This window comes from Myxine glutinosa, chromosome 11, assembly GCF_964187855.1.
Source record: "Myxine glutinosa chromosome 11, kmMyxGlut1.1, whole genome shotgun sequence".
NCBI lineage: Eukaryota > Metazoa > Chordata > Myxini > Myxiniformes > Myxinidae > Myxine > Myxine glutinosa.
In genome coordinates, this window is record NC_136271.1 from 112,696,094 (window position 1) to 112,708,850 (window position 12,757).

Sequence of the window (12,757 nt, forward strand, 5' to 3'; positions counted from 1 at the left end):
AAAAAAAACATTTCCTTCTCTGTTCTCATTCGTTTATTCATTCTTATTCGTTCGTTCGTTCTTCGACCACGTGTTTCTCCCCCATTTCCCCAGATAGTTTTCACTCATTAACCTTCAATGTTTACACTTTCCCCTCAAGTTATGTATTCCGTCATATTTTATAACACCTTTTTCTTCTTCTTCTTTAAAAGGCTGCTTTCGACTTGCTCACCAAATCAATTCATCCCAAAAAAAATATCCATCTCCTATAGTGCCTTTTTTCTACATTCCCTAAACTCTCCTGCACTCCATCCTCCATCCAGCGTCCTTAAACGTATTTTTAACTCGAAGGTCACAAGAAACTCATTTTGCAATAAATGTTCGTTTCCCATAAATCGTACACTTTCAAAAATCCAATCTCACCCCTCCCCTCCAAATCTTCCCCATAACCCCTCCCCTCCAAATCTTCCCCATCACCCCTCCCCTCCAAATCTTCCCCATCACCCATCCCTTTCAAATCTCCCCCCTTGCCCCCTCCCTCCTAAACTACCCCCTCACCCCTCCCCGCCAAGACGCCCCCTCGCCCCTCCCCTCCTAGACTCCTGCCTCACCCCTCCCCTCCAAATCTCCCCCATATCCCATCCCTTTCAAATCCCTCCCCTTGTCCCTTCCCTCCCAAACTCCCCCCTCACCCCTCCCCTTCAAATCTCCCCACCCTCATTGCTTCTCAATTTCCCCCCTCTCACTTCCCCTCCTCAAAGCGTCCTCCCCGCTTCTTCCCCCTTCAAACTCTCACCTCCATCTCCCCCAACCTTCTGCCTCGCTCTTCCCCCTCCTCAAATAACACCTCATTGTGGCTCACCCAATCACCATCAAACCTTTTGTCCGCCCCATCCTTCCCTTTCTCCGAGCTATTCTGAAATCTCTGACACACCTTCAACAGCTCTCCCTATCTCTTCCACCTCTTCCACATCTTACCCTACCCCTCCTCCCCCCCTGTTCTGTATCTGATGCTCCCCCTTCCTCTTCATTAACGGTATGGACCTCAAACATCCGGGGCCTTCGTTCAAACTTAACTGATCTCTCCATACAGGTTGCTTCTGTCAAACCAGACGTGATCTGCTTAACAGAAACTTTCCTCCTTTATGATGTCTCTGATTCCATAGTATCTCTCCCGGGCTACTCCCTCCTCCGGTATGATAGACCTGAGCCTCGTCCTGGAGGTGGGGTTGCTATCTTTATCAAAAACTCTCTTCCTCACTCGCCCTGCACTGCACTCTCTCCACCTCACCCCCAGGAATACCTCTGGCTACGGCTTCCCCTTCGCTCCCACCTCTTGTTCATATGTGTGTTGTACCGTCCACCAAACAGTGATGACTCCATCTACATCTCGCTGTCTGATGATATGGACCAACTTCTATCTACTCATCCCAACTCTCTCTTCCTCATATGTGGTGATTTCAATTGTCACCATGCCAGTTGGCTGGGTGTGGGTACCTCTCTCACCAGCCATGGCTCTTCAGCAAAGGACTTCTGCGACTCACTGGGACTGACACAATCTGTCAATTTCCCGACCCGGATCTCAGTCAATGGAACATCTTCTCTTCTGGACTTGGTTATGACTAACTTCCCTGAAAATGTCTGCTGCTCTTCTTCTGCTCCGATCGGATCATCTGATCATGTCCTTGTTAAAGTGGACATCTCTCTGACCATCCTCAGGGAGCCTGCTCAGCGTCGACGAGTCTGGCATTTCACTCAGGCCAACTGGCACGGTCTTCAAGCAGCCATCAATCATCTGGACTGGTCTCCCATCTCTACCACCTCTGACATCAACTCATCCTGGGAATTCTTCCAAAGTAAATTGCTCTCTCTCATGCACAGATTTATCCCATCTCGTCTTCAGTTGTCATACCCTTCCTCCCGTCCATGGTACACGGAATCTTGTGGTGAGGCTGTTGCCCAGAAACAACGTGCCTTCGTCTCCTGGAAAGCAAATCCAACGGAAGGAAATCTCATTTCCTTTCACAAAGCCCGAAACAAGTGTGTGTCCACCCTCAGGAGAGCCAGGAAACAATATCTCTCCGTTCTCAAGACCGAACTCTCTTATCTGTCTCCCTCTTCCAAATCCTGGTGGCGTCTGGTCAAATCCGTTTCTGGTGTTTGTTCCCCCTCCATCCCCTCCCTTACCTCAAACGGCTACACAGCTGACTCCGCACGTGAAAAAGCTGAATGCCTCAACTCTGTGTTTGCCTCTAAATCTTGTGTCCCAAACCCATCCCTCTCTGTACCCACCATACCCAGTCGTACCCTGCTGCTCCTGGACTCCGTGTCCTTTCCTCCTGACAAGGTGGAAAAGTTTCTGTCAACCCTCGACTCTGATTCTGCAACTGGACCCGACGGCATCAGCCCACGGGTCCTAAAATCCTGCTCTGCTGCTCTATCTCACCCTCTCTCTGTTCTCTTCACCCTCTCTTTTGCTCAAGGTCAACTGCCATCTGCTTGGAAATCAGCCAACATCACCGCTTTGCACAAAAAAGGTGCAAAAACAGATCCTAGCAACTACAGACCAATCAGCCTTCTCCCAATTATCAGCAAAGTCATGGAATCCATCATTGCTTCGGATATGAAATCTTTCCTCTTCTCCAATGGCTTGATCTCTGATCATCAATTTGGTTTCAGACCAGGTCACTCTACTCTGGACATGCTGCTTCTGCTGTCTCAACAATGGATGGAGGTCCTCAATGCCAAACAGGAAATTAGAGCCGTCTCCCTCGACATATCACGTGCCTTCGACACGGTCTGGCACCCCGCTCTGCTCACCAAACTCTCCTCCTTTGGTATCCATGGAAATCTCCACGCATGGCTGGCGGACTTCCTCTCTAGTCGTCGTCAACGTGTGGCCCTGAATGGGTTTCTCTCATCTCCTCTTCCTGTTCAGGCTGGAGTTCCCCAAGGCAGTGTTCTGGGCCCCGTGCTTTTTCTGGTCTTCATCAATGATCTCTCTGACTCTCTCGAAAATCCTCTCTATCTCTTTGCTGATGACTCCACTCTCTGCCGCTCCATTCCTCTTCCCTCAGATCGGCAGTCTGCTGCCTCCTCACTCTCTGAAGACCTGGACAAAATCACAGACTGGTCAAACAAGTGGAACATGTCTTTCAATCCTGACAAATCTCACACTCTTACTATGTCTCTCCGAAAAGATCGACTGGACAACCCTCCCATCTACTTTCTCAACAATCCTCTCCAAGAAGTTCTGTCGCTCAAGATTTTGGGTCTCACTATCTGCCATGATCTTTCTTGGGAAAACCACATTTCCAAGCTGGCCTCCAAAGCCAGTCGCCGACTGGGCATCCTCCGTCGTGCGAAGTCCTTCCTCGGCACACCTGAGCTCCTCACCACATACAAGGCTTTCATCCGCAGCTCAATGGAATACTGTTCTCCCCTATGGGCCGGTGCTCCTGCCTCACACCTAGCTCGGCTTCACGCTGTTGAAACCAAAGCTTTCAGAATTATTGGAATCTCCCGCGATGAAGCTATCTCTGAGGGCCTTTCACTCACTCACCGCAGGCAGGTAGGTGGGCTTTCTGTCTTCTACCGACTCCTCTCCGGCCTTGCACCCCCAGCTCTCTCTGTGCTCTGTCCCCCAAATATTCCTACAGGTCGCACAAGATCTGCCAGCAACCCTCTGATGGTTAAACTGCCGAAATCTCGGCTCTCTGCTCACCTTCACTCTTTCATTCCTCTTTTCTCCCGCCTCTGGAACAAACTCCCTCACTCCCTTCAATCCCAATCCTCCCTCCAGGTCTTTAAAACAGCTGTTCACCACCATCTCTTATCTTCCCCCATCCAAAACCTTGATCTTTTCTACCCCCGCTAATTCACCCCAGATCCACCTTGTTTGAAATTCCAACTTCTTTCCTGGAAGTCCTGGCAGTGTCCATATGTTTTATACCTCTCCCACCGCCCCCTTCCCATGCCCCCCCCCCCCCCCCCCAAAGCCCTCGCCCTCTCTCAGATCTCTCGATGTCTCCATGTCTCTCGGTCCCTGCTCTCAAATGTTGTCTTTGTGTCCTTCCCCCTCTCTCCCCATCTTGTCTACCGCTCCCGATGTTATATGTTTTATGTGTCTGTTTGTCTTTCTGTGTGATTAATGTTCGCTCTTTCACGAGCCTCGATCTTGTATACAAAAAAAAAAAAAACTGAGGTCTGTGAAAATAGCAAAACGGCGATTTGTGTTTTACAGTGTTCAAGTGCAATGCCTTCAGTAAGTATTCACACCCCTTGAATTTTTCACATTTTGTTTATACAGCCTGAATATAAAATGAATTTAATTGAGATTTTTGTCACTGATGTACACATAATATCCCATAATGTCAAAGTTTTTTGTTTTTTTTTTAACAAAATGGGTATGTATATATATATGGGTGTAAAGGTATGAATCCAGGAGGAATTTTATTAATTGAGACGTGATGAAATAAATCATTGTAATATGAAACCAAAAGCACTTTCAAGGGATGTCAATGAACTCCAATACTTGTTATAATTGGAAAAATCAAATCTATTTTTATGTATAACCAATAATCAACATGACTCCCTTTGTCTTGAGAACTGCCTCAACTCCATTTGGGATTGATTTAATTACTTTATGGATTACATTTGATTATTAGCAGATATTTATGAAATTATTATTATCTTTTCCAAACAGTGTTGTAATGAACTCCAGAGCATAGTCAGACTGCTCACATAAATTTTATCTTCCTCTCAAATGTATTCACCCTTCATTTATTCTGTTAAGACAAAGTGTCAGCCAATAAACGATATATAATATAGCGAGTGTGTGTATGCATGTATGTATGATGTAGGTATGTATGTATCATCTACTCCTCTAAGAGGATTTGACTTAGGAAGCTGAAACTATTAGAAATTAATGAGGGCATCCTGAAGTTGTAGATGTGCAAATTTTATTTCATTCAAGTTTTGAAAAAAAAAAACTGCCAATCTTAGCATTTTCCTCCTTTTGGGGGAAGGGCGTATGTAATTGACATTATCTGAGCTATATAACCACAGTGTATTATATATCCACATAAGCAGTACGTATGTTTTTGCTTCATACATGTAACTTGGGTTGTTTTTTATTTTCGGGAGCAATTGAGGCAGCGGTTATTGCCTATACACCGCCAAAATAAAGAGATGTGTCAGAATAACGTGCGTGGAACATGATCCCCCATAGGGAGCGGGTGCCTCTAATAAGTCCAATAAATTAGAGAATATTAATATAAATCTTCAATATTGTGACAAATTCCTGTTTTAAATTGTGATTTGAGCAGAAATGTGATTATAGCAAGAGCAAGACCAGCATACAACCTCCTATCACAAAATGATATTGACACAGAGTCTGGCAGGATAGTTGAGGTAATCATGCATTCATCTTTGAGCCGTTGAACCTTAGTTTGAATCTTAATCAAGCTATAAACTGCCACCCTGGTGTTTCACATGCAGAGTGAAGCATCAATTTGTGTGTGGTCCATCAGAAGGACATTAAGCCGGTCGCATGGCCAAGCAATGTGAACAAATTACAAATTCGTGCTCGAACCTACATGCGGCATTGCATCAGCGGCACAGCCGCACTCCCAGAAACGATTCCACCCAGTTGTCATGTGCTGCTTATGAAGGGATGAATTGAGATGGAGGAGAGCCTCAAATTACTTGCCCTCAAGGTGGACGAGATCGGAAGCCACAGCATCAGTCCACTGGGGGGAGCCATATTCCATTCCACTTGAGTTGAAGGCCTTGCACCCAGCAATTACAAGCTGAGGAGGGTTGAGAAAGGACTTGGCCCTGTGACGAATTGCAAGGCGGTGGCTTACTTTGGATTTGAGTTTGGGGTATGATCCATTCAAGACAGGTAGCTAACGGTGAGGCCCAGGAAGTCAGGAACCTGTACTTCTTACAGAGGCCTAGTACAGATATCAATCCAATAACAGGTGTGGTTTTAGAATGATACCTTGAGTAGAGCATATAAGACATACCGGCCAACGCAACCCACTGCTTACGAGCTTACGGCCAAGATCATTTTGAAGATCTGACCTTAAAAATCATACGTATCCACTTTCATGCAGAGAAAATACAGGGAAAAAATCATAAAAACATGCTTACATAACTTTACTGAAATGGCAATGCAAAGTTAAGTTGCAATGATGGGATACAGTTATTCCTCACATGTAATGCATCAATGTGTGTGTCATCCATCAGGAGGATGTTAAGCCAGTCGAGTCAGCCGCACTCCCAGAAATGATTCCATCCAGTAGTGACATGCTGCATGTGAAGGAAATAATTGAGACGGAGGAGGGACTCACATCTCCATGCACTGACAGAAATGCTATCAGTGCATGGAGATGTTCTTGACTTGTTTGAAAAAGGTATCGCATGGGATGGAGGAGAATGTGAATAACATCATAGTGGAGTTTGAACGGTTTATTTTTCCAAGACTAGAATGCTCATTGATGGCAAGATATGAAAGTGTGGACGCAAACGGTATAAAACGCAAAATTGACAAACTTGCAATGACTCCAAACCTAATATAACACAAAAGCAAAACATCTTCTAAAAAATGACCTCGTTGTCCCTCAAAGAATCCCTCAAAAAATGATCAAAAGACACATTTGAACCATGAAGCGACATTGTTTTTCCCTGTATCGATACCAACAGTTCAAAGAGTATTGGACTGAAGGCAGAGGCCTACTTTCTGCAATCAACCCTGAAATGGCATCGCACTGACAACATTTGTGGACGATTATCAAACAGTTTTACTCTGTGACTTACTCCATTAAAGTGTTTGTAAGAAGAATCCCAAAATAATTTGCTACCATGAATGTTGTTTCACCATATCATGTGATATATTTCACTTCTAATTTGGGGCCAGTACACTCATGTACTTCAAACAGAAAAGGAAGTCTATTGACTTGTAAGTGAGAAATATTTGAATAAACAAACAGCACATACCTGTTGGTTGTGTATTAAGACCCAAAGATTTAAAATGATATTTCGATTGTCCAATTGCAACCGGTAATTGAGATAAGTCATCGGCTGGTGACCAAATGCCCTTTCTGCAGTTGTCATACTTTGGAATTTTCAAAAGAACACAAAACTCAAGGTACATCTTGCAAAATACGTTGTTGCGCAAAAGGCTCGATTACTGTACCTGACATCCGCTAACGTTTCAGCCCTTGAAAGAACCTGTCATCATTTTAGAGGACACTGTCATGCAATCATGCAATTGTGGTATCATAAAACAGGATGCATTAAAAAAACAGGATGCTTTGTGGGCAGGTGTTTCAGCTTGAACAAGCTTCTTTCATGAGGAAGCACTGCTTGGATCCTGAACGAAGGCAAAGCATGTGTCCGAAAGATAAGAAGCCCGATGGCGAGTGACCTTTCTCAGCTCGTCAAGAAAGAGATCATGATGACACGCTCAGGCCTCAATTACTTTATAGGAAGCACTCAAACCTTTCCGGCCGCACGTACGCATCGAGAATTATTTTACCTGTATGGACTTTTTAATTTTTCTCTTAGAGACCGAGATTTATGGAAAAGCGAGGTTGAATTGCCAGTGGAGAAGCGGGGAAACAATTTAGCACAACCAGCAAGGGCTGAATGAGCAGGAAAAAGAAGAGAGAAAGATAGAAGAGGATGAAAGATTGAAACGAGTAAGTTAGAGAATTGGGTTAGGGAGCGTTAGTGATGGTAGTAAAGACCAAGGGGACTGCATGGGTGATGACATGAGGTGTGGGTGCACTGCCTGTTTGAAAACCTGGAGGAAAGATGGAAAAGAACGGCTTCAGGAAGGCGGTTCCATAGATAGGAGAAGTGGGGACCAAAGGAGTTGAGGTGCGCAGTTGGCGTAAATGAGGAGATGCAACAAATTGTTGTTTTTGTGACAGTCAATCTGTTTTATTACCTTACAAAATAACTGGAGAATTCCAAAAAAAGAAAGAAAACATGTTCAAAAAATGTCAACAGGCGTTTTATACTCCATTCTTTTCTATCTTACGAAAGTGGCAATGTTTTTAATATTTTTCTTAAGTTGTCACAAGTCAAGCAACACACAAAGCACGATTGTCACGGACCACGCAGCAGCCTCTGGGGCAAGCAAGGCACCTGCAGGGGAGGGTAAACATTAGGCCAAAGACAGACCTATCATAATAGTTTGTGTAACGGAGGACATTTTTACCGTCAAAATGAAAACGATTTTGTACCTTGAAGCTGATCACATTCCCACCGAATTAAACCTAATATATATATATATAGATATATATATATATATATATATATATATATATATATATATATCACACAATATTTAGGGTACCTATAAATAATCACTTGTTTGTAATCGATCGTATGATCCACTTGTATTTAAAAAAAAACTTTTTAAGGAAGAAAAAAAACTTTTTCATGACATATGCACATTCGCTTGACACTTGCCTCAGTAGTTTGTTAAAAAAATAAATATGCTAACAAGTCCAGTGAAATGGAGTGCAAAAAATATACGTTTAGCTAATTTGCTAAAGATAAAAACAACAAATACGAGACAGCGATACAAGTGCTCAGGATTAGAACGCCTTTAAAAAAAAACTATATACACCTTTGTTCTCGTCTCACATACATCACCACAGCCTTGTAGCGAAGACAAATGTTGAATGACCAGTCACAGTGAGTTGTTTGCTTTGTTCAAGAGTTTAAAAAATAAAAATAACCCCAATTGGCTTCATACCTAAGAGGCCTGTAATTTGGAACTATGCAACAAGATTAACGTTACATGAGATATAAGCCGGGAAAAACTTTTTTGTAAACCAAACTTCGCCACGAGGAGTTGGGCGACAATCCAGTGATATCATAATATTAATAATAATAATAATAATAATAATAAAAAATAATAATAATATGCCCACAATGCACGATTTGCAGCCTTTGAAGAACATAAAAGTCCAAAACTATCAAAGTAAGTGGGATTTTTTTTCGCTAGATGTTCTGCAGACGTGATATACCACGCACCACCTGCCTCGATTCCAGTGCAAACGAGTCAGAAGGGACATTCTAGGGGTGTTGATAAATCGAGTGAGTGAGAGGTCTGTTGCTACCACCTTTCCACGAATGAAAGTGGATACACAGAATGAAAAAAGAATGATACCAATCATGATGTGAGTCCCAAAAACAACATCCTGTCTCTCTACATTGCTATTTGGTACCACAGGTAGCAGAACGCAGCCGAAACCAAAGCAAATACAGGTACGGTTTTCTTGGTACCAGACTCCCCCCCCCCCCCCCCCCATCCCTCATTGCAGACTCAACCGTAGCTACTCACAGCCAGCCTGTGTTGTGGACACACCTTCGAGCACATCACAGTGAAATTTTCGTATGTGGCGGTAAAGATCGCCGGACTGTGTGAACCGCCGCTCGCACCATTTGCACGCGTGCGGTTTTTCACGGGTGTGCACCACGGCATGTCGACTTAGGTTGTGCGAGTACTGAAAGGCCTTTCCGCACTGAGCACACACGTACGGTTTCTCGCCCGAGTGCGTACGTTCGTGTCGCCGCAGAGTGTATGCACAAGAGAAGGTTTTCCCACAAAGGGAGCATGTAGGAACGCTTGGCATTGAGGGCTGCGGTCCAGATGCAGGGCTGCCATTGTTGCGGGTCTGGAGAGAACGGGATGACAGGCGGCTGCGCCTACGATCCGTCTCACTAAAGTGCGCACTCAGGTGCATTTGTAGAAGCTGTGGGACAGGAAAAACACAGCCACAAAGTGGGCAAGCGAATGCCCCTGCCATGCTGAGGGTGGTAAATGGAAACGCACAAGGAAACACATTAGATCGGGCCTCAGATTCGAGCACACTGTCATTCAAACGAGGGCTTTTCTCAATCCTTGAACAGGACGTCCTTTCATCATAGTCTTTCATGAAGGGCAGTAGTCTGGTGTGTCCATTGGTAGCCTTGGGACTTGCTCTCTCGTCTGTGAAAGCTGATTTGAAGTCTTCTTTATACAATTTGGTTACGTCATCAATTGTTCTGTGCTCCTCTTTAATGTGTGTGCCACAACGTCCAGTGGCCTCACTATTATTATCAATCATCACTGTCTGTGCTTCTCCTGGCCTACAAGATAGATCCAAAGCCTGATGCTCGTCATGGCCCATCACAGGGCCTAATGTTTTGAGCTTTTTGCAAGTTCTCATCTCATGTGAGCCATGGCATTCACAACTCTCACTGCAAAGTCCATTGACCTCTTGAAATACAGACTTGCGCCTTTGAAAGGTAACACCCTCGGAATCCGATAGCCGACTTGATATACCAGTTTCTTTTTGCACCTCTTTTCTTAACAGTAGCTGTTGCTTGCAAGCTCTGACGACATCATACATGTGTAGGTAACTAGCTGCAGTGAGTAGATCTTCCAGAGGGAGCTCATCAAGTCTTAGATTTCCTTCGTACATGAAATCGAGGAGTAAAGAGAAAGCAGATGGTGTCACAATCTCCGGGTTCAAATGGATCACCGTTGGAGTATCCACACAACTGTCCCAGTCCATATTTCCAGTAGCAGTCTCAGCATTAGTTATGCTGGAATTTCCTTCCTTGTTCTGGCTTTCATCTGGCCTTCGACAGTTGGAACTTCTGCAAGTCCACTGCCATACATCCTCGACTAGGTCACTAGTACAGGGAAGATTGCCTTGATCATCTGATTCTTTGGTCTTGTAAAAAGGTTTGCGGCCATCACTTGCATTCCGCCAGTCAGACATGTATCGTTCCCATCCAACATGTTGTTCCACATGTTGGATACCGTCTATACAAGTGCCTCCATTTCTTTGTGGTTTCTCATGTTCCGATTTAGCGTCTAAGCATATGCACCATTTACTATTACCCTTTGGCCAACAATCATCCCTCCACTTGCTCGGGGTGTCCCAAGAGTCTCGGTGCTTTCGATTCCCCATTTCTGGTGCGTTGATCCCTCTGTGCTCACCGTCTCGAAAATCTTGGCATTGCGTTGCACGTTTATTGCTGATAATCATTTCCTCCTCTTTTTCCTCCAATTTTCTTCTGCCATCATCACCATGCTTCTTCTGCTTTGCTTGTCTGTCTTTCAAACATTCCCCTTTCTTGCTCTCCTCATGTTGATCAGATCCACCATTGAGGAGCTGACGTGGTAACTTCGGCTTGTCAGCAGAACTGCGGTAGCAAACGTGGAAATAGAGGCTGCATGCAGCGAGCACTGCCCGGTGCACACGAAACTCGGCCACGCCAACCCGCACCGTGCAGTCACACAAGAAGCCCCGAAGGCGCTGCCGGTGGAGGTAGCTCAGCAGGCGCCGGCTATGATCAGGAAACTCCATATCTCAGTCATCCCAGGCCTGGTGAAAGTAAGAGGGGATTAGGAGATACAGTAGATGGGATTAAAAGGTTTACAGTGGTCCCAGGAAATTAAAATATATAAATAAAATAAAATTAAAATAAAAAATAAATAAATATGAAAATCAATAAATAAAATAAATTAATTTAAAAATTCAATAAAAAAATATATATATAAATTTAAATAAAATATAAGTAAAATAAAAATAAAATAAAAATAAAAATATAAATAAATAAATAAAATAGAATAGTTCCTCTGAATGGTGATAATTTTCAATGCCTGTTGGAAAAAACAGCTATTGAAACTTATCACCATTATATATATATTTGAAGTTTCAATGCCTGTTGGAAAATAGCACGAAAAAGATGGATTTATTATTGATATTGTGTTGAAGGAGAAAGTTGGGAGGGTTGGTAAAGGTTTGAGTGGAGAGGTTGGGATGACTGTATATAGATTGGGGTTGGAGGAGATGACTGCAAACGCTGAAGGAGGCCCAGCACGAGTGGTTAGGTTAAGGGTTTGGGGGAAAAAAGATTGTGCGAAGACGTACGAGGAAACAGGAAGAGGAAACAGCCAATACTACGCTGCAGTTTAAACTAAAGAAAATAAATCAACAGGGGAAAACAACGATTGTTTTTCCATACACACAAGTACGATGGTATTTGGGGAGCAGATACCTGATGGAACACTTTCAGGAATGCTGGCAGAACTTCACCATGCCCTCTTGCATAAAATTGGAAGAAACAGTCGGAAGAAACCAATAGGGAAGAAGTGGGTGAGCGGACGAGGGGGTCTTCGTCTTAACCTCAACTTTCTTTCTTGAACTCAACTTTAAAATCTTAACTTTCTAATGTAAAGTCGATTTGCCATCACCGCATGTTTGGAATTGCGCAAATTGTTGCAAAAGGTAGACTTAAACATCTTCAACCATTAACGGCTTCTCAGAATTTGTTTGCGTTGCCAATTGCAGTTAACAATCCACAACCTTCAATAAAATGCACAAATAATTACCAATTGAAACAGAGATGGGGGCTTTTGGCGACGCATCTGCTCGTGAAACCGTTTCTCGGAAGAAAAAAGAAAAAAAAAGATTTGTTAATCCTGTCCACGGTCTGCCTGGAAATTCCCAATTCGGACGAAACGTGACAGCTGCTTCTTCTCACTATTAACGAACCGAATTATCTGATCCGACATATTAATAACATTTTTTTTGTTTTTACAATTACCTTTTGACATCGTGTATTCGTGGAACAGCTGACTGTGCGTTGTTGCCAAAAGACCCGGTTGGAAAATAACGATTCATCTCATCCGTGTCTCACTTCTGTTGGCGGCCTTGCTGACCCTCTCTGTTAAACATCGTCCGTTTGTCTTTGTGAAGAA

General features: G+C 43.8%; 1 protein-coding gene across 3 annotated transcripts in view; it reads right to left on the reverse strand.

The window, feature by feature from the left end:
* Positions 1–9,314: 9,314 nt before the first annotated feature.
* Positions 9,315–12,757, reverse strand: part of LOC137436980 (zinc finger and BTB domain-containing protein 18) — a 110,553-nt gene continuing 107,110 nt past the window's right edge. For all 3 annotated transcript variants that reach the window (XM_078787004.1, XM_068131245.2, XM_068131246.2), the window contains one exon: positions 9,315–11,378. In XM_078787004.1, coding sequence (XP_078643130.1) covers positions 9,336–11,360 — 2,025 coding nt within the window. In that variant the 5' untranslated portion in view covers positions 11,361–11,378 and the 3' untranslated portion in view covers positions 9,315–9,335. The remainder of the gene's footprint in view (positions 11,379–12,757) is intronic.